This window comes from Sciurus carolinensis, chromosome 7 (assembly GCF_902686445.1).
Source record: "Sciurus carolinensis chromosome 7, mSciCar1.2, whole genome shotgun sequence".
Taxonomy (NCBI): Eukaryota; Metazoa; Chordata; class Mammalia; order Rodentia; family Sciuridae; genus Sciurus; species Sciurus carolinensis.
This window is the reverse complement of record NC_062219.1, coordinates 121,662,337-121,688,357: the sequence shown is the minus strand read 5'-3', so window position 1 is coordinate 121,688,357 and position 26,021 is coordinate 121,662,337. Positions and strand designations below refer to the sequence as shown.

Below are 26,021 nucleotides of genomic sequence, written 5' to 3'. Positions count from 1 at the left end.
GAATACTTTGACTACCAATGAACATTTCTGTGTGTCCCTGACAGGCTTACCTGGGTGCTTCCTCTGAGATGAGAAATTGGTACAGGGGGAGGGGAGATCTTATCTTTAAATCTGCATCTTCCTGCACTGCCCACCAGGATATCTACGTTTTCCTCCCAGTTCTATGGAATAGGGTCGGACAGATAGATAGTAAAACAGGAGGCAGCAGGAAAAGGGAGGTGGGACAGATCTGAATGAAGGTTATAGACTCAAGGGCTAACCAATCAGAATATTGCATGCCTAACCAATAACCTTAACACTTTTTCAATATCTGTTTTGCATGGATTTTGACCAATAGCCTTGGTTCTTTCCCAATACCTGATTAGCATAGATATTGATCAATGCCCCTATCCAGTAGCTGTATGAGCTTCTAACTAGTAGACTTAAGAGGCAACCTGCTATCAGGTCTCCTCTCACCCAGCAAGAGTTCTGCTTCTTTTTTTCACAAATAAGTCCTACTCCTTTCACTTTTATCTTTCATTGATGTTGGTAGATTTCATTCTTTGAATTCATGAGACATGGACACAGAAAAAAATCACTAGCAAACAACTGGAGTCTACTACAGCAGCAGAGGCTGAAAATCCAATTTTGCTATTACTGATTAACAGTGTCTTTTCAAGCCAATTTCTCTACCTGCAAAGTATGACTTGACTGCTGTGTTATTTTAAAGATACTTTCCAAGTTTAAGGAATTATGACCTACGGGTATAAATGTACTGAGTATATCAAAGCCTTCACAGATTACCTTCCATGAGGCTACAGTTTCCATAAGGCTGGGTGATGCAAGAACTATCATTTCCATTTTATAAAGAGAAAGAATATTTTGTGGAAAAGGGAAGGAATCAGATCAGGCTTCTCTCTAAAAATGCCTATTTCACTTTTAGTGAAATCTGGGAGGTGGGTGGGAATGGAGCTGCTGGGTTGCAGCAGGATGAGGCAAAGGCTGATCTGTACAAAGCTCTCCATTCTGACCCCACCTGCTCCCCACTGCTGCCAGGCAGAAGAAATTCCAAAAGAGCAGTCTGGCAAGTTCATTGCCAAAACTGGAAAGTACCTCCTATTTCTGGGAATGTGAAATTTCCTATTTCCTAGAATAGGAGAGTTCCAAGGCAAGTCCCTCCCAACATCCAGCAATGTGTGCAGTGTTGGATTCTCAGTGGTTGGTACATGTAGGGAAGACTGAAGTTTATTCATTTATCCAACAGATTTATTGTCTATTGTGAACCAGGCCCTGTGTTGAGAAGAAATATATAGCTTAATAAGACAAAGGACTGTTATGGTTTGGACATGAGGTGTCCATTCAAAGCTCCTGTGTTAATATTCAGAGATGAAATGATTAGAATATTAGAGCTGTAACCTAATTGATGGATTAATCCATTCATTTGATGGATTAACAATTGGAATGGACTACCTGGGTGGTAACTGGTAACTATAGTCAGGTGAGGCATGGGCTGAAGGAAGATTACTGGGGGCATGTCTTTAGAATTTATATTTTGTCCCCGGGGTCTCTATCTTTCTGCTTCCTGGCTGCCAGGACCTGATCACTTTACCTCCCACCTGCTTCGGTACTCTGTTCATTGCCCAGAGCAAGGGAACTGGCCAATCATGGACAAAAGCTGACTAACACAATGGCCTTCCCTCCAGGAGTTCATGGTGTAAGAAGGACAGAAGGAAGGTGGGTAGAGTTCAATGAGAGCTGTGTAAGAGTTAAGCCTCAGGTGACAGAAGCACAGGAAACAGATACTTTCTCCAGAATGAGGGAACAAGGGAGGCTTCCTGGAATCCCTGAGCCCTGAGTTAAGTCTTGAAGGACTTCTGAGAAATAGGGTGGGCACAGGGGTAGGGAATGAGCTGGAAATTGGGGAGGACCAGAAATTCGGTGTGGTTGGAGCTGAATGCACCAGGAAAGGACAAGACAAGAGGGCTGGGAATCCTGTGTGCTCTGCAAAGGACTCTGAGAAGAGGATAAGGACACTAGAAGGAGTTTGCAGATCATCCCATGTGCCTTCTGGAAAGAAAAATGACTTCATGAAGAACAGCCAAGAGAGGGGAGCCAGTGGCAAAGAAACATCTCTGCAGAGGGCATGGTTGAAGACTATAAAGACAGCACCACAGTAGGAGTAGAGAGAAGATAATGGATTCAGAGCTACTCAGAGCTGGAAACCACCAAGCTTTGTTTGCTCTGACTATGGGTTGGAGATTATGGACACAAGATGAACTATTATTTATTGGTTCAGGGTGCGCACTGTAGGTTCAGACCTGGATTCAAACTCCAACTCTACTACTGTGTAACCTTAGGAAAAGTCATTTAATCAGTTTCTACATCTATAAGATGGGGATAATAAATAATAACCAACCTCATAGTATTGGGGGCAAGGACTAAGAGTGATACTACATGAAAAATGCTTGGCACTGTTTCCACTCATATTAAAACTCTATAAATGGTAGCTATTATTGATATATTTACACTGCTAATTAGAGATCTGTGCTTTTTCAGAGCAAACCCTAGCTTCCCCCAAAATAGCAGGCACTGATGGAAGTGGGGAAGGAAACAGAAAGGCAACCTCATGAATATTTATGTCATCTTGGGTAACTGGTATTTCAAAGAATAGATACATGACTGAGAGGACAGTCAGCAAAATAGTATCCATGGTTCTCTCTGGGCAGTGAAACGATGGGTAGTTTTGACTTTCTTCTTTGTCCTTTTCCATATTTTCTAAATGAATATGTACTTATTTTTATATATAAGAAAAAGCACTTTTAAATATATTTATTATGCCACTACACACTACTCAGTACCAGGCAAAACTATTCACCAAGGAAAAGAAGTTTCTAGGTGGGACAGCACCTACCCGTCCACCACAGCCACCCGCCATCCCCTCACTCCCACCCACACCAGCCTGCCAAAAGTACACATGGTCCAAATCTCCATTATGCCTCCAGCACCAGGAAGAACTACCCAGGGGTACAACCCCTGGGGAATTCAGAGCAGGAGCTTCTCTGAGTCTGGGTTGCAGCAATAGCCATGAGAAGGTCCCAGTGTCTGGAGACCTCAATTCCCTAGATGCTGTTGCACCAGACGAGAGTAGAGGTCCTGGCCCTCCCTGAGCTGGGCATGGTCCAGCAGCTCTCCCTCCTTGAGCACCAGGATCTGGTCAGCATTCTGAATGGTTTGCAGCCTGTGAGCGATCACCAGCACCGTTAGATCCCCATGAGATTTCCAGGCCTGGAGCTGAAGGGAAGGACCACAGTGCCCCAGAAAGTTAAGAATAGCATGAGAAAGGGACCCTTGGAGGAATCGGGAATGCCCCCACACCACTGCATTCTCCATTTCCTTCCCAACCCTGTGAAGGCACAGCCACTCTTTGCACCAGCAGGCTCTTGTTCTCCCCTGCCAGTTCTGCATGGGCTGATCCTTTGAATGTGACCCCTTAGATTCCACTGTTCCCTGCTCTTCCTGCCCTGGTACTCACAGCCTGCTCACACTGGACATCCAGGGCACTGGTGGCCTCATCCAGGATGAGGATCCGTGGATGCCGCACAAGGGCCCGGGCAATCGCCAGGCACTGTTTCTGTCCTGCCGCCAGCTGGCTCCCTTTCTCCCCTACATCTGAGGAAACCAGAGAAATTCCATTCCTCAGACACAAGAGATCTGGATGCCTCTCCCTGAGGAGAGACAAGTGCCCCGCAGCTCTTCCCACTGGGACTAGTCAAGAGGTAAGAAGACGCCGTGGAGGAATGGCTGGGGGTGGGGACCTGTGGCTGCCTGTGTGGAAGAAGCACCACTTCCACGTTGCTCCCAAGCAAGGGAGCATGCAAGAGGGCAAGGCTAAAGCATGCCCAGTGTGGGGAGCCCAGCGTGGGGAAGAACAGTGAATGGGAACAGAGGGAGGGCAGGGAAGGAGCAAACGAGTTACAGGAACACCCCAAAATAAGTTCCACTTTCTCTGTTGACTGAAAGGGGCGGCTTACCATCTGTGAAAAATACCTGTATGTATCCCATGCTTCATTTCGCTTATGAAGTCATACGCATGGGCCGCCCGGGCAGCAGCGATCACCTCGTCATCCTCACAGCTCCTCAGCCCATAAGCAATGTTGTCCCTCACACAACCCGAAAATAGCACGGGCTCCTGCCCAACCAAAGCCACCTGCACACAGGGAACAGGAGCAGAGGGCAGTGTTCAACTCCCATGGCCAGGACCCTGGGTTCCTCCTTGCCTACCTCCCTCGGAATGGACTCCTGGTGTTTCTTCCTGTGCATCACCCAACCTCACAGGGCAAGCCCTCCTCTCCTCCCACCCCATCCTCTCACTCCCCACCCACCTGGCTGTGCAGGTAGTGGTGCTCATAATTTGAGATGGGCTCCCCATCCAGCAGCAGTTGCCCGCCTGTGGGCTGGTACAGATTCTGCAGCAGGGCAGCCACGGTGCTCTTCCCAGAACCATTGGGTCCCACCAGTGCTGTCATCTCTCCAGGGCGGAGGGTGAATGTCAGACCCTGGGAAATCAGGAGAGTTAGGGGCCTACCACTTTTCCCTCAGTGTCCCTCCCCCTTCTCTTCCTAGCAGAAGCAAAATCAGTTCCTCAGATGAAAACCATCTCCAGTCTGTAGTGCCTGATCACCCAAAGAGCAAGGGGACAAGTTTCCCTCCCTAGGGCCTCTCTCAAGCACCTTGAGCACAGGTTGGTCAGGGCGATGCGGATATGCAAAGGAGACATCTTGGAATTCCACACGCCCCTCCAGCATAGGAGGGGCCAGAGTCCCTGGCTCAGGCAGGTTGGGTTGTCTGTCCAGGTACGAAAAAACCTTCTCTGCAGCTCCCACATTGCTCAGCATATCACCAAAACCAAATACCAGAGCCTGGGAAATAAGAATGGACAGGTCAGCTAAGCAAACATACTCCACAAGAAACCAACCTCCCAATTCCTCACACTCCTCTCCACCCACAGCCACTCAAAAAAGATTCTCTACCTGTACAATTTGGGTGGAATTTGAAAGTGGTACCAATACCTCGGCATCCAATTTGCAAGGGAGAGAATGTAAAGTCCATATTCTGACCACACAGCACTACTCCTATCCCCAGACCTTGGCAATTACCGTTTTGTATTTATCTGTGCACAGTTCTTTTAACTATTAACTAGACAGAGAATGCCTTAAAAGCAGACACTGTGCCTAACTCACCTTTGGCTCCACCAGAGTGCCTAGCACAGTTCTCCACACACAAAAGATGATCAGTAAATGTCTACAGCAATTATAAAATAAAACCATTGATGAAGTAACTAGCTTTGAACTGATAAATATAGGAAAAGGGCCTAATGCTCATTCTGCCTTTCCTAATCAAACTGCATCATTGGGTAACCCAACAGATGAGAATAAGTTTGTCTTAATAACTGCAGGTATGATACAGTATCACCATTTTGCAGCCCTAACAACTTAACAGATCTAGGCATTAAGAATCAAAGGCTGATGTCACCACAAGAGACACTGTATGTCTCCTAGAGGAAGAACCCACCATGGCCTAGGAAGTACTAAGAAAGGAAAGAAGGACGGAAGGAAGAAAGAAAGAAACCCTGGATCTCACAAACTTTAAGATTTATGTACCAATGGGCAGGGAAAATAGAGGTAGAGAAACCTATTAAAATAGAATCACAGCCAGGCATGGGGTATACACCTGTAATCCCAGGGGCTCGGGAGGCTGAAATAGGAGGATCACAAGTTTGAGGCCAGCCTCAGCAACTTAGGGAGACCTTAAGCAACTTAGCAAGACCCTGTCTCTAAATAAAATATATAAAAGAGCTGGGGATGTGGCTCAGTGGTTAAGTGCCCTGTGTTCCAATACCCAGTACCAAAAAATAAATAAATAAAACCATGGAGAGTCAATCAACAAAATTCAAGCCATAAGAAATTACCAGACAAACCACCTATTTCTTCAACAAATAAACTGCAAGGGGGGAAATATTTTGATAGAGAGACTTAAAACTCATATCAACCAATCACAATGTATGGACCTTATTTGAATCTGACTGCACCATGTCTAAGACAATTGGAGACTTGACCATTGATTGCATATAAGGAATTATGTCAATTTTTAGGGGTGGTAATAGTATTTTGATTAAAGCACTTTTTTATTAGATTTGTTTCTATTTTAGTGATACATACCAAAATATTTACAGATAAGACTATATGGCATCTTGAATTTGCTTCAAAATAATATGGATGGGAAAAGTGAGTGGGGACACAAATCAAACTAGATGGGCCATAAGATGTCAATTGTGAAAGCAGGCGTTGAATATATGTGAATTTGTTCTATTACTTTCTTTTTTTATGTTTGAAATTCTCCATAACAAAATTGGTTGGGGTTTTATGTTTTGTTTTATATTTTTAAGGGGAAGAAATTTAAAGTTCAAGACCCATAAGGGCAGAGAGAAAAACAGTAAAACAGGAGAACACTTGGGCTCCTTACTCACACGAACAAAGTTCCCCACGTCCTCCTGGTAGAGCAGGAAGGAGAGCAGCCCGCCCCTCGTGATGTCGCCAGCCAGGATCTGCTGCAGCCCGCAGCTCAATACCAGCACCTGCACACCCAAGGTCAGCACCTGGGAGGGGAGAAGGAGGAGAGGCTGGTGGTCTTCCCATTCTATCCCCGCACCTGCCCCCTGAGACAGTGAGGGGCACCCAGAACCTGCCCCTATCTTTTCTCCTTCCGCTTCCCGGGTCCAATTTCTGCCACTCAGCTGTCTCACCCTCCGTAAGAGCAGGTACAGAGCACGTTCCAGGTCCCGTCGCCACCACAACTGCCGGCACCGCTCCACAGCTTTCTTATAGCGACAGAGCTCATCCTCCTCGGCCCCAAAACTGCGCACCGTCTGCAGCCCTCCAACTGCCTCCCGCACCACCTGCCCTGCCTTCGCCACTGCATCCTGGATTTCCAGCAGCACCGCCTGGAAGAGTGGACAGCGATATCCCCGGTGATGCCCAGAGATGGCAGAACCCAGGTGTCTATCTTCCAACCCTTGGAATGTCCCCCAGCTGCTGGAAAACATCAAACAGTTCTTTTTCCCTCTTCCTTAGTTTTCCTTAAAAAAGGAATAATGTGTGAAGTAAGAAGGAAACTATATTATCAAGTGCTCACTGCTAAGTAGTGTAGGGGATATATGCTATTTTTTTAACCTTCTAATAAGGTAATTCTTCAAACTCCTGTGTCTGATAAGGAAGGAAGGATACTTTTCCCAAGAAGTCACAGCTAGCTAAGAAAGGTGAAGATGTCATTTAAAATGGATCAATGACCCCAATGTAAGAGCTAAAACTATAAAACTGTTAGGAAAATAGGAGAAAAACTTCACGATTTGGCAATGGTATCTTGGATATGATGTCAAAAGCATAGGCAACAAAAAATTGGATAAATTGAACTTCATCAAAATTAAAAAGTTTGGTGCATCAAAGGACACTATCAGTGAAAAAGCCACCACAAAATGCAAGAAAACATTTGCAAATCATATATCCGATAGGGGAATGTTATCCACAATATGTAAAGAACTCTTACAAATCAACAAAAACAAAGGCAACCCAATTTAAAAATGGGCAAAGGAATTGAATAAATATTCCTCCAAAGAAGATACAAAACTGTCCAATAAGTACTTGAAAATATGTTCAACACCATTAACCATTAGGGAAACACAATCAAAACCATAATGAGTTACATCACAACCATTATAATGGCTATTATTAAAAAAAAAGAAAAAGAAAAACACAGAGAAAGTAAGTGCTGACAAGGATGTGGAGAAATCAGAAATCTTGTGCATTTCTTGTGGAAATGTAAAATGGAGCAGTTACTATGGAGCAGTAGAGCAATTCCTTAAAAACTAAAATATATTTACTATATGATCCAGCAATTATATTTCTGAGCATATAACCAAAAGAATTGAAAGCAGAATCTCAGACAGGTATTTGTACATTCCCACACTCATGTACCTTTTTGCTTGCAGTCTAAGGGGGTTATGGACCTTCTGACTCAAATGTCCATCAATGTATGACTGACTAAGCAAAAGGTGTAAACTTACAATATACTCTAAGGGCTGAAAAGAGAAAATCTCTCTCTAGGCTATCCTACAGCTTTATTCTCCTCTCAGGGTCCCCTAACATTCACGTGTACCTGATGGCGCATATTGTACACCTTTTCAACTGCTATTAGGAAGGGCATATCGAGCAGAGAAAGGAAGGTGAGTCGAGGTGAGACGCTCAGCATGAAGCCATACAGCCCGATCACTTTCACCAGGCTCCGCAAGATTATGTTGGCATTGAAAGGAAGCCAGCGGCTCATTAGGGTGGTGTCCGAGGTCAGCCGTGAGTTCAACTCCCCTAGGAAGGACAGAGCAGATGAGGAAACCATAACACTACATCGTCCCCAAAACTCCCTCCTGACCATCCCTGCTGACAGAAACCCCTCCTCTCTTACAGAGAGATGTGCAGAAGAGAACTATACTATCCCAGAAGAGAATTCTGGGCTCTGGCAAATAGAAGAAGGTTGGGGGCAGGCGGGTAATAGGCACAAGGAATGGCCAGGGGAACCCCAGGCCTGGACTCAGACCTCACCTGTCTTAATCTCCTGGAAGAAACTGAGGTCCTGTCGCAGCAGGGAGGAGAAAAGCTGTTCCCGGATCCGCAAGTTAACTCTGGACATGATGAATATAAAGGAGCCCCCTCGGCAACCTGCAGACAGCGAGCTGTGGGAAGGAAGAAGACAGCAGGAAGTTGAAGAGAAGACAGAGGCATAGAGAAGAGTGGGAGGTGAGAGAAGCAGAGAAGACCCAGAATAAAAAGAAATGCAAAAGTTAGGGAAAGCAGATCATAGAAAGCAAAAAGGAGAGGGAAAGGGAGGTGGGGAGGGAGGGAGAGAGAAAAAAAAATAAGAGAGACAGAAGGAAAAGAGGAGGCTTGGGACTAAAGAGAAGAAGAAGAAATGGTAGACCTGGTAAAGTCATCACATGTACAAATTCACGAGTGCTCACGGAGTTCACTGTGTGCTAGACACAAGGCAAAGTACAACAGAAGTGAAAAGGAAGTAGCCCAGTGCTTGCTTCACGTCTCCCTTCTGTGTTATCCTTCTGGGCATCTTCTCTGTCTTGGTCTCTTTCCTCCCTGGCCTCCTTTATAGTCACAGATACTTCATTATGGGAACATCAGTAAAGATCCCCCTGCCCTTCCTTTCTCCAGAGACCTAGAATCACACTGACCCTGTCTTCCATCCTTGAAGACTTCCCCTTAGACCAACCAAAATTTTACTATAAAACTTAAAGAAAAAATATATAAAACATAAATATGCTTGTTTTTTTACAAAATACAGGGAACTAATACAAATTTAGTTCCATATTTAAAAGGCTGTTGGGATAAGCAGACATGAAATTAGGAGGGTTTTGGACTGGTGATCTCAGTAAGAAGGAAGGGAAAGGAACCACACATAAGAGAAACATTTTTGAAAGTAGGAAATAGCGGGGCTGGTGTTTGATATGAGGATATTCATGGTGCAGACACTCAGAGCCCAGGATACTGATGGTTTCATGATGAGAATAAGAAGACAGAGCCAGTTTCAGGATGACCTGGACAGTATATGATGCATTTGGAGTTCTGAATATATGAAGTGTTAAGTGTGAGTGGGCTGTCCAATGGGGATGCTATTGGATATAAGGGGACAACCCTTATGGAAATATGAATCTGGTGGTGATCTGCAGAGATGAACTCAGCACAATAGGAAAAATGTTTTTAAAGATCAAAAAACTAAGTCACAAGCAGGGTCCACAGAAGGAAAGTTCTCCAAAGGAGGCAGAGTTGTTTGGAAAGTAGAAAGGGAGTTCATAGAAACTAACTGCAGAAAGAGATCAATAAAGAAATCATGCTACAGCGAAACCAAAGAGAATCGAGGCCTGATTAGAGGAGGGAAAAAAAGAGTAGTTGGAGTGACCGATCAATAAGAAGTTCAAATTTGAGTAGTTGCAGCAGAAAGTGCTAAGTATAGAATGAAGGCTTAATGAAAGAATAGGTTTCTGAGGGTATTTGAAATGAAGTGTGGCCATTAAAAAAGAGCAGTAGCAAGCTGGGTTGGAACTGGGATCAGGAAAGTGAGCAATTCCTTACGTTTTGCACTCCAGCTGCTTCACTCACCTCATCCAGTCCCAGTCCTACCAAGCAGTCTAGGGAAAGCAAGTGAAGAGAAAGAGTAAAGATGCTGGAAACAAAGGTGAGAGGCCACTGAGTAAGAGCTTCCAGGATTGCCAAAATGAATGAATACAGAAAGGTCAAAAGAGACAGAGACACGTCCACCCTGGAGAGATGCTCTGGAGGGATGGGAGGAAGGAGGCAGAAAAGAGAAATGGAATTTTGTGGAGAAATGTTGAAAGGCAACTGAAATACATTCCCTTTGACACATGCAAGCATACTTGTACTGGTAAGTATGTAATATAAATGTGGAAGATGTTGGATACATGTAAATAAAGGAAGAAATGAATGAGTGGATGAAACTGAATGGTAGATAAATACATGTATATTTCAGTTTATTTTGTGCTTTGTGCAAAACAGACTTAGGAGTGAAGGCCCCTGTATAGACTTGGGTCTAGCAAAGGGATCCAACTGCCCACCACCTACCTCCCAAAGGAGACCAGGCACATGAAAAATATGGCGCTGACAAAGGCATCAGGGTCAAAATCACCTCCCAGGATGTCAATCACACGACCGGAATAGTGAGGGATTAATGTTTCACCTGAAAAAGGCATGAAGAACACCAGATGAATGTGCTGGTGCAAGGCCCTTCTCCCCACTCAAACTCAATGCCCGACCCCACTCACCCAACACAGCCATGACAAGGAAGAAGAAGGCGGCCAAGAGGAATGGCAGGTCTGGCCTGGAGAGCTTCAGCAACCTCCACATCAGGTCTTTGTTGTTCTCCTGGCTTGGCTGTCTCTCCTCGGCTCCAGGAGGATTCAACACAGCCCATACCGCCCAGCTTAGCCCTGCAGCCCCATACCCTGCTAGCAGCCAGCTCCAAGAGGCTGAAGCCATTCTGACTGGGGGAGCACTCAATGTTCCCCCCACCAAGGCTCTCAGCGAGAGAAACAGGGGTGTCCCCAGGCACAGCAGGGGCAGCAAAGTCCCCACAAATCCCAGAAACCCCCACAGCTTTAGCAGCCACCACAGGCCTCCAAGTCGCAGGGTTCCTTCCAGCCATAGTCCTGGAAGCCCTTGAGGAAGCAGAGTCCCCAGAGTCCCCCGAAGCAGCCACAGTAAGACTGAGTCCACCAGCAGCAGGGAGGCCCAGCACCTCAGATCAGGGAGCGCCATCTATGGGTAGAAAGTGAAAATTTGGGGATGTGGAGTCCCACTCCTTGTCCCCGCCATCCTCCTGTCCCCCACCAGTCCACTGACTTCTCATTTCATCCGATCCCACTCTGCAAGATGCCCTGGGTACCCAGGGCTCCTCAGCACATCCCTCCTAGGATTGGCGGCACTCTGCCTGTCATCGGGAGCTGGGAAGCCTCACGCTTTAAAAATAAGAAATCCCCTAGCCGGGTCCCGCCGCCAGCCCCGCCTGCCGCCGCGAAGCTCCAGGGGATTCCAGCCCTGCTCTCTTCCTTTGCCCTGGGTCGAGAGGGACTGGAAGCTAAGGGCGTGGCATGGGGTGAGAGGTGAGGTCCACGGCGCCCCTGCTCCGTCTCCAGGTTTCTCCGCGCACTAACTCACCAGCGGCGGCGGTGGGAATGCAGCTCTTTGGGGCTGTCGGTTAGGTGCTGGGGGACTGAGCCTGAAATCCGCTCCTTCTCTCTTAACCCCGTTTCCCGCTTTGGTCGGCCAACAATGTTCTGCAAACGAGGCGCCCGGGACTTGGCAGCTTTCGCTTTCTCTTCCTAGCCCGGGCCTAGTTCTGGGCGCGGCTGCCAGCGGGCGGCGCCAGAGACTCGCAGACTGCGGAGCCGGGAGCTGCAGGTTGTGCACGCCCGTAGCAAGCCCGGAGTGGTTCACCCTGTGTGGCGGTATAGTTTTTTATATGGAATTGCAAAACTGTTTCAGGGACTGAGGTGCTTTGTAACTGGGGAGCCGCTGGATTTGCTGTTTTCCCTCAATTTCGGAACCTATTTCAGGAAGTGCCCTTTTTTCCCAGAAGACCTCGTTTTAGGGCCTTAGAGTAAAACAGCCGGAGCCAGAGCGAAACACGCAGGGTCGCTTTTAAATGAAAACTTCCAGGCTTTTTCACCAGGTCCAAGAGGGTTTCCACTAACATATTTTGAATTTAGCGAGGTCCTGGCCCTTTATTTTCATGTGTCCTTGTCAATGGAGCACTTGCAACAGGGCCTGTACGTTTGTGTTCAGAATTAAGCTTAGAGTCGTCCGCATATGAGGAAAATACCAGGTACTGGTCTATTTTAACACTGATTAGAATAACAATTGGGCACGCCTGTAATCCCAGCGATTTGGGAGGCTGAGGCAGGAGAATGGAGCCTCAGCAATGCAGAAAGACCCTGTCTCAAAAAATAAAAGGGCTGGGGATGTACCTCAGTCGTAAAGTGCCATGGGTTCAGTCCCCAGTGAAAAATAAATAAATAAATAGATAGATAGATAGATAGATAAATAAATATTTAAAAATTTTTAAAAGACTATTAGGGGGGCTGGGGAGATAGCTCAGTCGATGGAGTGCTTGCCTTGAAAGCACAAGGCCCTGGGTTCGATCCCTGGCACCCAAAAAAAAGAAAAAGACTATTAGGTTTCTGCAGGTTCTGCCTGACCTATAGAAACTGCAAATTGGTTCACTTCAGAAAAGACTCTCTAAGGGTTGAAACTACCTCCTAAACTTGAAAAATACATACATACAATCCCCAAAGGAATGATCATTGAGTTCCAAACTACCCTTTTGAAAAGTTATTGGTGTAACATTTGAAGTTTAAAATAGTTGCAGGAAGGTGTTGAAGTAGAGGATTACTAAAATGTCTCTGAACTTATCTGTTCTGGAATTTTAAGGGTCTTTTCCCAGCTGCTTCCAAATCTCAAGCGGCTCCTTTAACTACCTCTCTTTTGATGGTGGTGTGGTCCATGCTTCTTCCTGTAGCTCCCGCATGGATCTCATGGTGTCTGTCTTGTTTTGTTTTTTCTAACCTGGGTCTTTTACTTTTTTCTCATATTCCCACTTCAGGGAGTCCTGTTTATCTCTTCTTCCTCTTCAACTTCCAATCAAATGTGATAGGGCATGAAATTGAATTCTGATGCCCATCTTTACATTCAAAATCCAATATCTCCAAGGTATTGCTTAGGGTAAGTGGTATTTACAATTACCATACACGTGAAGCGGAAACTTTTTCATTCCATTCTACAGTAAAAAGTCAGTTGTTCTACTTGCCCTTCCCCCAGTGACCCAGAAAGTTAACAGACCACACAAGAGTCTCCACGTTATGTCTCTTTAGAAAGGACCCTGAGCTAAATGAAATTGCAAATAATTGTCTAAAGAGAACATCATCAGACCTCCTGAGGTCCTAGAGAGAAGAAATATTTGATGAGACCTCATTTCTTAGGTAAGAGTCTAAGTCCCTTCTCAAGAAAAGTATCTCAATTTCCTCCCCTGCATCCCAACCCTACCACATACAAACACGGCCCACACTCCTCTCAGCCACAACACAGAGGATTTTATAACCATTTTTTACTTTATTTTGCTTAGGGTGCACCCGGGAGGGAGGCTCATTGAAATGGAGAACACTAAAAAGGGTAAACTGGGCCCAACCCTCCAGGTCCCCACTGGTTGCTGAGCAGGTTCTTTATCTCTGACTCTGGTCAGGCCCCTACTTCTCCTGGGACTTAAGGTGACCCAGATCCCTGAGTCTATCAGGCTATCCCGGAGGAGGCCTGTCCAGTCTCCACTGTTACTGATTGGCATCCCGGTACTGGTGCAGCAGGTCACTGACATCTGTACTTTCCACTTTCACCCAACCATCTTCTTTCATATGGTACACTGTGGACAAACAAGAGAAGAGCATGGAGTCACCCTTCACTTCAACAAGTTCCAGTTCACAGTTTTATGTTGAAGGCAACAAGAACACATGTGCACACACAGACACACACGTACGCACATGCTCAAAACCCTTATTACTGGAACTTCAGGGCACTTCTTACTCTGAAAACCTCCTCCCTGCCACTCTGCCTCCCCCGAAGTCTCCTAATATTAAATCCCAACCCCCAGGTGTAATGGTGTGAATATCAGTCTCTTACTATTGACAACGCCTCCAGAATAGCAGTCTCTGTGAGTGGCATGAACAATAGCCCTGCGACCAAGGTCATAGGCTTCTTCAATAGTAAGATTGGGCCGATAACCACTGTCCATAACCCCGTAGGCATAACTATTGCCACTACCGGTGGAGAACATATGTCCCGAGAGCCGAGTCCCATTTTCATCCACATAGTAAAGTCCTGGACCCTGCAAGATGAAAGAAGGTTCTGAATTAAATTTGAAAGGGAATTGCTGGTACCATAGAGGCTCAATGGTGAGTCATAGAAAGTGTTCAAAAGAATGAAAATTACCATAAGAACATTTGAATTAGGATGGCACTTTGGTAAAAATCACTTTAGAAATAAAAGGAAAAACAAAACTGGGATTCAGCTATTTTAGCAAAAGGGATGGGCTTATGAAATACATACAAGGGTCTGCATCTGGACCAAGAAATAACCTGTGCATACACTGAAACAGTTCTAGAATCAAACATTCTATATGCTGGGTATCTTGTAGGAGTAGAAGTGGGAGGGTACAAAGTGGAAGAGCTTGCTCATCTGTGGTGGGGGATCACGGGGAACGGAGAGTGCCTACCTTCTTGTCCCAGCCACAGATCATACTGCCCATGGAGAGGCCCATGCCCCGGTACTGACACATCATGTTGGAGAGCAGTTTGGAGGCTGCCGACACTGAGATCCGCTCCCCATTCCGCAGATAGTACAGCCTGAATGAGGACAGGAGGGGGAGGAGGACTTAGAACTGGCAGAAGTTTAGCTCTCTCCCACCTGATGAATCAGGAAACGATTAAAAGCTAAGCAGTTGGAAGGAATTATTTTGTAGGCTCTAAGGATCAGGGAAAGATGTGGAATGTAAAGTATCTAAAACACATTTTTTAAACCTAATAAATGATACTATACCACCACAGGTGTCCATACTGAATAATTGAGAAAGTATTTGGTTTATAGGCAGGAGTGTAGACAGGGATTTGGAAGAAGGCTTTTATCACCCAAAGATTGTTTGGGAAATATTGTGTTAGCATTCATTTAGACCACAGGGGACAAGGGAGAGGAGTGGTGATCTGGGATATCCAGGAATCAACCTTTAGACTGAGAAAGGGAGATGTGAGGCCTCACCCACCTGCACTCCTTGGCCAACAGACGCTCCCAGTACTGACAGTCTGCAGCACAGCCAGACATAGTGCCAAGTAGGTAGGGGTTAATCTCAATCACTTTGTTCACCCGTAAGGTGGCTGAAAGAAGACAGAGTTTGGAGAGAGGCAGAATGATCCCACAATTCTTCTTATTGCCTTAGATCAATATCTGCATTGGCTTTGGTGCAAACATTGGGCTCCTGCTGACAGAAGGGTCCAGCTCTTCCGATTCTGCCTACGGAAGCCTGCACACTCACCAATGTAACTCCCAGCCGAGGCCCGAGAATCCACTGCTACAATAACTCCATGCTGGAACTTGAAGGCCAGTGTGGTTGTGCCATGGGCCATCTCAATCTGGACATTTCTTTCTCCATCCCTACTCAGGGACTGCAAGAATTCATTGGGCTATGAGAGAGAAGAGACAGAGAAAGGGGCAATGAACACTTCTGTAATGGGAGACTCCAAGGAAAAAGATTTTAGAGATTACAAAAATAAGAATTCTCGGACCACCAATATACCTAATAGGAACCAATTCTAGAATGAAATGACTGGGGAGAAGGAAAAGAGGCACACGGCAGCAAACGTTTCCACTTTCCAGTACAACAGAAATGAAAGAAAACAGATGTTACCATAACTGAAAATGTTTAAGGATGATTTTAAGGGACTTGTCACCCATGATAGGTCATTCAACCTTCAAAAAACATGTTTTATTAACATATTCTCGTTTTACAGAAGAGGGGCTTGAAACCTAGACCAAATGACTTGTTCTAGGAAACACAGGGATTTGCTGAGGCCAGACTAGCCCCAAGTTCACAGGTCTTCCGAGACACTGTTCAGCCCCTATACCATTTGACAGCCTCATGAAAACGGCTTCATGGTTTGTGTGTGGTGGAGAAGGTGGAGGAAAGCTGTCTTGCGTGGAAAGGGCGTCCCAAACTCCTCTCTCCTTGTCCTCTTCTGCACTTGCTAACCCTCAGGTACCCATGCTCCTGTGGACTCCTCCCTGGGCGGGCCCTGGGTGTTGCTCTTCTTCACTGAAGGATCACCCCCGACCCCCGCCCCAGGCGTTTCCCCGCCTCTAGCAAGGCAGCCTCAAGACAGACCCTCCTTCCTCCACGCTCTCCTCTCCCATCCCTAAGGTTACCTGCCACCCTCACCTGCATTCCCCGGGGAAGGGCGAGCTCCGGAGATCGCATAGAGAAACTGTAGTGTCCCGGGTCCGAGCGATGCCTACTTCCCGCGACCGGGACAGCCCAGTCCGGCCGCTGCCCTCTGGGGGCACCGCACACATCCAGTAGCGCCATGATGGCTTAACGCCCGGAGATCCGTCGACTCTCGGAGGAGGAAGTGAAAGCGAAAGCGGTAGCACCAAGGGGAGGGAACCAGAGTTGCTTTTTTTTTTTTCTTTTTCCCCCCACATCCCCCTGCCCTTTCCGAGAAATGCCAGTGCATCTCGGAACCAGGAGAACCATACTGGGGACGTCTCTTCTCCGTCTTCACAGAGGTCGATGAACGATGGGTAATGGGCTGTCAGAAGGATGGAGAGAGTGCGACTTCGGACGCCCTGAGTGTGGGTTACAGTGAGAGGCACCGACAGGCACGGCATCCCTGGAAATAGCGAAGGAGTGGGGTAGGGTCGTGTCACCTAAAGTCGTAGCCTGGATCAGAAAGGTGGAAGTCCGCAAGGAGCAGGAGGAAGTTTCATTCAGGGGCGTGTGAGTGTGGGGGACAGTGTTCATATTAGCATCGTTCTATAGAAATCAGGGAAGAGTAGAAGTAGATGGCGGGGGCGGTGGGGGCACTGCGTCTTGAGGACCCGTTCTGGGGCAGCAGGAAAAGAATGTACCCGCAGTGTACCGGGAAACGGGGAACCAAGGAGAGGGGGCAGTCTCTGAATCTCTTTCCACGTGGTCCCTTGTTGGGCCCCTCCCAGTTCAACGTTCTCCTAACCTAAGGCCACCCACAAGAAAATACCTTTCTGCCCACCTCTCCTCCCCTGGCTTCTGACTGCAATTAGTGCCGCTGAGTAGAATCCCCGCCTCTTCTTGCAACCTGTGTTGGCCTCATCTGCCCAGCGACTGTTAACATCACACACCTGGCCCTCCCTGAATGGAAGAGATTTACTAGACAAGCCCGCCCGTTACTCTGAGATTTCCCCTGTGGCAGGTGCCACTCGCGAACGGGGTGAGCCTTTCAGAAAGAATCTAAGTGAACCAGATGGCGCGGTGTGAAGCACTGCTAGCCCCTGCTTGGGCGCTTGCGATTCCTCCACTGCGCTCCTGCTGGGCGTTCCAGTTCTGGAAGACCCGGTTCTGAGCTGCAGCTGCTAGTGTCCTGGGAAGGACTGCCTCAGGGTCTTGCGCATCCTTCGGAGCAGACTAGGGACGGGAAATAGAGGGGTGACCACAGGAAATGGAAAGTTTATGGGAGGGATGGTGCGCCTAGGGTTGTAAAACATTAAGAATGCTCATGGGGGCTGGGGAGATAGCTCAGCTGGTAGAGTGCTTGCCTCGAAAGCACAAGGCCCTGAGTTCGATCCCCAGTACCGCAAAAAAAAAAAAAAAAAAAAAAAAAAAAATGCTAACGGAAGGCCTGAGGAAAAGTACACTGCAAAAGGTGGTGAACTCTTTGCTGCCGGAAACAGGAGAAATCACAGTACAAAGCACCAACTTTATTATAAATATCAAGAACCCACAGAGTGTTTATGGGCCAGCATATGCCTTTGGCCATATTAAAGGCTACAGGTCTCCCCTTTCTGTACATTCTGAATATTTCATCTCATTTTTAGAGTGCCATTCAGACCAAAGCATCAAAAGTAACTCTGAACCCACTGAGGGTTTACACTAAGGTCTTATACATTCTGTTTGTCTTCCAGGAAGTCATCATTATCAAGAGGAGCTTGGAGAAGAAGTAACACTCATGACAAATTTCAAGAATCACCCAGGAGGTTACGTTTTAACATGTAACTCTTCCTAGCAACAGCTGCCCACTCTGTAGCTTGCAGGACCTTTGCTCCCAAGTTCACCACAGAGAACAGAAGAAAATGGAGGGAAATGTAATGTGCAGGTAGAGAAGTCTTTCATTCTGGAGCACCTGCAGGAGCCTGCACCATGTTCCAGTAGCATCCCCTATTCTCCATGAGCTGCTGGTGGGTTCCCTCCTCACAGATGGTGCCTCCTTTCAGAAAGAGGATGTGGTCGGCCTGCTCCACCAAGCTGAGATTCTGAGTGATAAGAAGCACAGAGCGAGAGCTACGCTCTGGACTTTTATACAGGAGTTGCTGCACCTGAGGAAAGATACAAACCCTGTCAGGGCGGGACCCCTCGCTCCCAGACCAAGAGCCTTCTATGTTTCCAGGGTTGGAACAGACCTCACAGGGTCACTGCCTGATCTGCCAACAAACCCAAGGACACTGAAGATTCCTGTTTTGAGTGCTTCTCTGCTAAACCTCACATGAGTTGGCACAAGTGTGATAAAAGTAGGAAATCTTATGGTGAAACTAAATCTCCTCTCTACCTTTTTATTTTATTTTGTTTTATTTTATTTTATTTTATTTTTGGTACTAGGGACTGAACTAAAGGGTGCTTAATCACTGATCCACATCCCTAGCCCTTTTTATTTTTTGAGACAGGGTCTCACTAAGTTAATCAGGGCCTCACTAAGAGTTTAGCTTTAAACTTGTGATCCCCCTACTTCAGCCTCCTGAACCACTAAGATTACAAGCATGCACCACCATGCCAAACAGATTTTTTTTTTTTTAGATTTTGAGCAAATATGAGTTAGTAGTAGAGAGCATGTGTGTTCAAGTCAGACCTGAATTTGGGTCCAGGCTCTGCTACTCAACAGCTCTAAGACCTTGAGCAGGTTAGTCAACCTCGATTAGCCTCCATTTTGTCTGTAGACAAGGGCAATAATATCCAGCTCACAAGGACTCATGATGAATAATTTTATGACACAGTATATGTAAAGGACTTAGTAGCAAGTCTAGCACATAAGTACAAGCTTAATATTATTATTATAATAGGTTTTCTTTATATTTGGCTGTATGGATTCAGAGATGGTCTCTCTTAACTGGTCTGAATGTCGTGGGGGAAAAGCTAATGGAAACTGAGAATTCCAAGTTTGGATGATTATGATGTTGGTGTAACTAATGTAAGATGAATAAAGGAAGTAAGCTTTGGTGGGATCTAGGAATTAAGAATATGCTCTCACCCGTAACTGGCTGTTTGCATCCAGGGCACTGGTGGCATCATCTAGGATGAGTACACGTGGCTTCCGAATCAATGCTCGAGCCAAGGCCACTGCCTGTCGCTGACCTCCTGACAGCTGGCTCCCAGCCTCACCCACCTCTACAGAGACAAGAGCCCAGATGAGAAGTAGGTAGACCCATGTGTTCACTTGTGAACACACACACACACATACACACACACACTGATGGATACAAGTGGATAAGGGAGATTCTAAGGATATGAGGATGAAACCACCACAGGAACAAGATCTTACAACTTCAAATTGATGTCCATGGGGCAGGAGGAATGGAATAATAAAGATAAGACTTCTGGGGTTTCAAAAGGGCAGAAGTATCCAGGTGGCAAGATGAATGGGTACCTGTATCATAGCCCTGAGGGAGCCCAGAAATGAAACTATGGGCTCCAGACAGTATTGCAGCAGTTTTTATCTCCTCCATAGCTGGCTTCTCGATCAGACCATAGGCAATATTTTCTTGAAGACTTCTTCCAAACAACTGTGGTTCTTGTCCCACTGCAGCCACCTGAGATTAGATATGATGAAGAATCACAGAACAAGTAACATAGGGGTAAAACTATCTAGAGATAGGACACTTACGATTGACAGCATATCATAAAATTACATTCCTCTCCTGACCACACTTCCATACCCACCCAAGGTCTCCTGTCATCCCTAACCTTCCTTTCAGCTCAGTGAAAGTGCTCTTTTAACTTGATGCTCCCCTTCTACCCCATACCCCTTTCTTGCTCACCAGTCTGTGTAGGTAGCGATGTTCATATTGGGGAAGGGGCTTCCCATCCAGCAGCAGCTGGCCCATGGTGGGCTGGTACAGATTCTGTAGCAGGGCAGCCACAGTGCTCTTCCCTGACCCATTGGGTCCCACTAGTGCTGTCACCTTACCAGGATGTAGGGTGAATGTCAGCCCCTGCAGGCCAGAGAATCACAATAAGAAGCACTCTACTCAAGGACTCTAACTTAAGACTGTCATTGTCTTGTTACTTAGCATGATGTCTCACTCCTGGGAAGAAAGGAGAAAAATGAGGACATATAGGAACTCTTACTCTCCCACATGCACAGACTTCTGGGATGATACCTCTTCCCAAAGAGGAGAGATAGAAGATGAGACAAAGAAAAGGTAAAGAATAAGCATCATTATGCCACATACATGACATCAGATACCAGGAAGTAGGGAAAAAATCAATTCTGAATCATCCATGAAAAGAAAGAAGACCAGGGACATATATTTTGGTGAGCAAGTCCTTGGTACATGAGAGTCTTCTCTTTAAAACCTCTTCTCCCATTCTCCTTGGAAGTCCAAACTTGTCCTTGGGTTTGGGGGAGATTTATGAAACAGATATGCTTATCAATGCCTGTTTATTTTTTACTTATTTATTTTGGTACCAGGGATTGAACCCAAGGGCACTCAACCACTGAGCCCCAGTCATTTCTTTTTTTTTTTCTTTTTTTTTTTTTTTTTTTGATACAGGGTCTCACTAAGTTGCTTCAGGCCTGGCTAAGTTGCTCAGGATGTCTTTGAACTTGTGATCCTGTTGTCTCAGCCTCCTGAGCCACTAGGATAATAGGCAAGTGTCACCATGCTCAGCCTTATCAATTCCTTTTAAGTCTTAAAAAGGATTGGGCTTGATGTTAAGCAGGCTAGATGCATAAAGAAAATTCAGGATGACAGTTAAGGTGGGGTGGCTGGAATAAAGAGATTCAGAAGCTGTACCTGTAGCACTGAGACATGTGGATCATTAGGGTAGGCAAAGGAGACATCTTGGAACTGGACACGGCTCACTGTGTTTGAGGAAGTCAATAGACCACTGGGTGGGCAGCAAGGGGTCCGGTCCAAATACTCAAATATTTTCTCTGAGGAGCCTATAGCCTTCTGTACCCGGGGATAGGTGGAAAGCAACACCTGTCAGAGAGATAAGAATGTGAGATAGGGAGTGGAGAGTCCTAACCTGCTTGCCAGCATTATGTGATGTGAGAAGGGTAAAGAGTGGAAGGAAGGCAACACAGGTGGTGATGGGATGGGGAAGGAATGACACTGGGGAGTGACAGTGGAGGGCCCTCACCTTGACAGCAGAGGTGAACTGGATCTGGTAGAGAACAAATGCAATGAGGTTCCCACTGCTTACAGCCCCTGTTGTCACCATCTGCCCACCAATGTATAGGATTCCCACCTTCAGCAGCAGCCCTGAGATCTATGGAGAGACCACACATAGAGATTTAAAAAGAATAATTATGGAAGGGACACAAAGTACCAGAGTGGTTAGCATAAGGAGAGATAAGATCCCTTTTTCTCAATATACAGTAGCAGGCTCCATAGGTAAAAAGGAAGAATGAACCACAGAGAACCCATGGAGTCTGACTCAAATACAGATCCCAGGAGTCCTCCTTATCTTCATCACAACACCATTATCAACTTATTTGGGGAGCATTTTACTCTTCCCAAAAAAAGACTTTCATGAATATGCTATCAGCTAATATTAGTATCAAGAGTCCCAGTAAAGGAGGCTCCATCATTTCCATTTTTCTAAATGAGGAAACAGTCTCAGAGAAGGTAAGTTACTTGCCTGCACTCACAGAGCTAGAAAATGGTAGCACCAAGCCAGGAACTTCTGATTGCTGGTTTAGTTCTCTTTACATCACATACGCCTGTGATCCCTGGCTTCTGGTATTCCCATGGCTCTCACTAGCACATCAGCACAGCACCAGTATGAAGTGGGCCCAGGTGCAGAAATTTATGACTCCCTCAGCTTTTACTGAGAGGCAAAGGAAGGCCCTAGGACTGGAAGACATGATATCTCTCCAATCCACAAGATGAACTTTGTGTACCATAGTGGAAGGAAGCTACTTAGCAACCCTAAAAGAAGGAGGAAGTTAGGGACAAGGAGTCGAGTAATTGAGCCTCAGTTTGCTACAATGAAAACTCTGAACCAACCATTTCCTGGTGGAGGAAGAATGGAAGGAAGATCAGGAAAAGGGCAAGGGAGTGGGAACTCATCTCCAGGTGCTCACATCAGTGGTGCAGAGGTTGACTGCATAGGCCAGGGCCTCCTTCTGGTTGAGTGTCTTCATTTCCTTCAGCTTCTGCCTAAACTTCTGGGCCTCACCCTCCTCATTGGCAAAACTCCGGACCGTAGGCATAGCTGACAGGGCCTCGATGGCCACCTGGCTGGCCTCTGCCAGAGATTCCCGCACCTGTACTTCCAGTGACTGGGAAGACATGGACAAGAGATGTCATGTATAGTTAGCAAACCATAACAGACACTATTACCTGAGTTACCTACTTAAAAATTAAAGACAGGAAGAGAAAGAGAGACAGGAGAGAAGACAAAGTGGCACAACTATACCACTGGACACTAAAGACATGCATGGAAGAGGAAAATTGCTCAAAATAGTTTGAGGATCATATTCTTTTTTTTTTTTTTTTTTTGGAGGATCATATTCTTAAGGAGAGATTGTGGACAGAAGTTAGAAACAAATACGGAGATCAATGATGAGTAATCTGTGAACATGGACTATAGGAACTGCAGGTACAGGGAGTTCCATGAAGATGGAGAATCAGTGAGGGTACCAAGAGAGCCATGCTGAAAGCAATCTAAGGGGAAGTGAGTCTTCCCAGTCTGGTGATGATGCTCTGTGCAGGTTGAGCCAACTCCCTGGACATACCTGCCACCATTTTCCCAGCTTCTCAGGCAGAAGAAAAAGCAGAGGCAGGGTAGCCAGGGTGACCAGGGTGAGGGGCAGTGACCCCCAGAGCATGAGCCCCAAGAGACACAATCCTCGCACCAGGTACCACATCAGTATGTTCAGCTCTTCACTCAGAGACTCACACACAGTGGATGTATCATCTGTTACTCGAGATGTGATGTTACCTGCGAGGGTTGGTGAGAAGAGCATGGAAGGAATGAGACCAGTTCACAGAGTGATAAGAAGAACTAACAAACAGCCAGGGTGCCAGGGTCGGGGTATCAACGTGGGGTTCTAAGAAGGCTGGGCAAATAAGCTGAGGGGTCTGGGGAGGTGTGAGAACCTCAACGAAGGAAAAATGAAACTTGGAGAGGAAAAGCCTAACCAAAGATCTTCATTTCAACTCTAAGAAAGTTGGTTTGCATGTGAATTTATATTTCTATAAAAGCTTTCTGTTCCTTAAAGCTTTGCATATCCCATGCTGACAGACAGAAAGAGCTCAAACTGGTTACGCAGCAGACCTGGAGGAGGGAAGGTGCTGCTAGGAAGTAGTCCCGGAGTCCGTCATGAACACTGCACTGGGAATCAAGAAGCTGAGGTCTAACACCAAGTTTGTCTCTGACCATATGTACAGGCTTCAGCACTTAGGGTCTAGACCTCATGAGGCAGTTGGACTTCAAGATCTCAATATTCCCAGGTTTGAAATTATGTAGTTTCTATCTAGAACACATGGGAACAGATTCATGTAGAATTCTGGATGAAAACATGAGATTTTTCTTAAGGTAAAAAGGACAATATTTTGCTTCTGAGGTACAAGGATAAGAAATAAGAATGTGTGGGTTTACGTAAGGCAGGGGAAATTGGTCAAGGTTAAAAGTAAAAGAGTATATATGGAGATATACAGTACATGAGTGTATAATGAGTTTTGTGAGAAACCTGTTTGGTTCTGCTGGAAAAACTCTGTCTCCTGGCGCAGGACAGCCTGAAACACCTCTCCCCGCAAGTGACTGTGTACACGCCCCATTGTGCTGTTATAGATTCCATCGCCCAGGAACTCCAGCACAGCACTAGAGAGAGATGGGGGAGAAGAAGGGTCAGGGTGTGTTCAGGGAATGAATAAAAGGTCCCAGATAACCCTGTAGAAGTGCCCTTTGAATGGTCTCCCCAGTGTCCAACCCCCAACTCCTAGACCTGGCAATGGTGAGAATGGACATGAGAGCTATGTTTCGGGTTAAAGTAGCAGCCATCTTATCTTGTAGAATCCAGTCTGCTAGGCGGCCTATGAAGAATGGAATGGCCATCTCCCCTGGGGAAAGAAGAGAGATGGGTCAGTAACAAACTTTAAGTTTGAGCAGGTCATCTCTCCTCAAACTGTCTCCTCCCCGCCCCTCTCCAGGCTTAACATTACACTGCAGGGCAGCTGCAGAAAAAAAAGACTTAAGTTCACAGCCCAAACCTGAATATGAACTGAACTCACAACCCTGTGGTTGCCCCACCTGACCCTTTGGTAAGTTTAATTAAAAAGGATAGAGATGGTGCAGTAAAATACTCTCCTGTTAGAAATGAGATGTTCTGCCTCGGAGAAAGGACTTGCCCACAGTGACCCAAGCCAGCACTGAAGTCCAGGACTCCTGATTCCCACCCAGTTCAGTGCTCCTTCCACTACTCTGGAATGGTTCCTGCAGGATCTGAGCTAGGCAGTCATCCACCCATCCACATTTCCCAGAACCCACACTGCTCTTCTTCTCTGACCACCACCCTGGATTCCTACCAAGCCCCCTGTGTCCTCCCCTTTAGCCCTGCGTTTTCCTTACCAAGACAGGAGAGGATCAGTAGGACTAGGATCAGAGGCAGGCGTCGCACCTCTGAGCCCAGGCAGCCTCGAAGCCGATGCACCGTGACCCAGAAACCCGCCTGACTACTGGTCTCCCAGAGGCTCCGGAGCTTGTGCCACAGTGCGGCCGCAGGCAGTGCGGCTACATAGCTGAGGACGAACGCATCCAGGCGACTTCCCCAGTGCAATAGTCTGGTGCTGTCAACATCCCTGGGGACTCCCCACGAGCCCAGCTCTCGAAGCAAGGCAAGTCCGGGCAAGGCCAAACCAAGCGCCGCCGTCAATGGCTCCAAAACTGCCAGCCATCCCTGAACCCTTGTGCTTTCGCCCTTGCAGTCAATCGTCTTGAGGACCCCGCGGACCCCCAACCACAGTATGATCCAGCGGCTCAGGCCCACCACCCAGGCCCGGAGCAGCAGTAGCGAGGAGGGCACCAGCCGGGAGAATATTCCGGGCAGTGCAGTCCGGAGCAGCACAAAGTCGGCATAAAGCAGCAGTGATGCCCCCAGCCACGCCAGGGAAGCTCGGGAGAAGCGGAAGAACCCGCACGGGGCGGACGACTTTGGACAGGCCATTGCCTCGCAGGAGCTGTCCCTGGTCCCGGTGTGGGACTCTCCGCTTCCGCGACTGGACCGCAGTGTCTGAGGCTGTTCGAATCCACGACCCTGTGGACGACTGGACCAGTGGATCGGGGAGGGAAGAGCCGCGGGCCAGGGCGGCGCTCTAGGCAAGTCCTAGGAACCGGCTGATGCTGGTAGCGCTTACTAGAAGTGTGGCTGATTAGGGGAAAGGGAAATCGAAACCGGCCGCTGC

General features: G+C 46.8%; 3 protein-coding genes across 3 annotated transcripts; all 3 read right to left on the bottom strand.

Moving 5' to 3' along the window:
* Window positions 1-2,556: 2,556 nt before the first annotated feature.
* On the bottom strand, window positions 2,557-11,939 carry Tap2 (transporter 2, ATP binding cassette subfamily B member). Its single transcript, XM_047558347.1, has 12 exons — window positions 11,769-11,939; window positions 10,877-11,369; window positions 10,677-10,791; window positions 8,631-8,761; window positions 8,191-8,396; window positions 6,782-6,979; window positions 6,506-6,634; window positions 4,710-4,898; window positions 4,362-4,535; window positions 4,027-4,186; window positions 3,512-3,648; window positions 2,557-3,270 (listed from the first exon to the last, which is right to left on the bottom strand). The coding sequence occupies exons 2-12, from the start codon at window positions 11,367-11,369 to the stop codon at window positions 3,091-3,093; spliced, it is 2,112 nt and encodes a 703-aa protein (XP_047414303.1). The 5' UTR covers window positions 11,769-11,939; the 3' UTR covers window positions 2,557-3,090.
* A 1,773-nt stretch (window positions 11,940-13,712) lies between these two features.
* On the bottom strand, window positions 13,713-16,787 carry Psmb8 (proteasome 20S subunit beta 8). Its single transcript, XM_047558774.1, has 6 exons — window positions 16,585-16,787; window positions 15,685-15,832; window positions 15,415-15,526; window positions 14,872-15,001; window positions 14,280-14,484; window positions 13,713-14,022 (listed from the first exon to the last, which is right to left on the bottom strand). Exons 1-6 carry the CDS (start codon window positions 16,729-16,731, stop codon window positions 13,934-13,936), a joined length of 831 nt encoding a protein of 276 aa, XP_047414730.1. The 5' UTR covers window positions 16,732-16,787; the 3' UTR covers window positions 13,713-13,933.
* Window positions 16,788-18,077: 1,290 nt separating this feature from the next.
* Window positions 18,078-26,021, bottom strand: Tap1 (transporter 1, ATP binding cassette subfamily B member). Its single transcript, XM_047558870.1, has 11 exons — window positions 25,189-26,021; window positions 24,566-24,680; window positions 24,311-24,441; window positions 23,354-23,559; window positions 22,700-22,897; window positions 21,754-21,882; window positions 21,405-21,593; window positions 20,427-20,600; window positions 20,036-20,198; window positions 19,640-19,776; window positions 18,078-18,713 (listed from the first exon to the last, which is right to left on the bottom strand). Exons 1-11 carry the CDS (start codon window positions 25,781-25,783, stop codon window positions 18,507-18,509), a joined length of 2,244 nt encoding a protein of 747 aa, XP_047414826.1. The 5' UTR covers window positions 25,784-26,021; the 3' UTR covers window positions 18,078-18,506.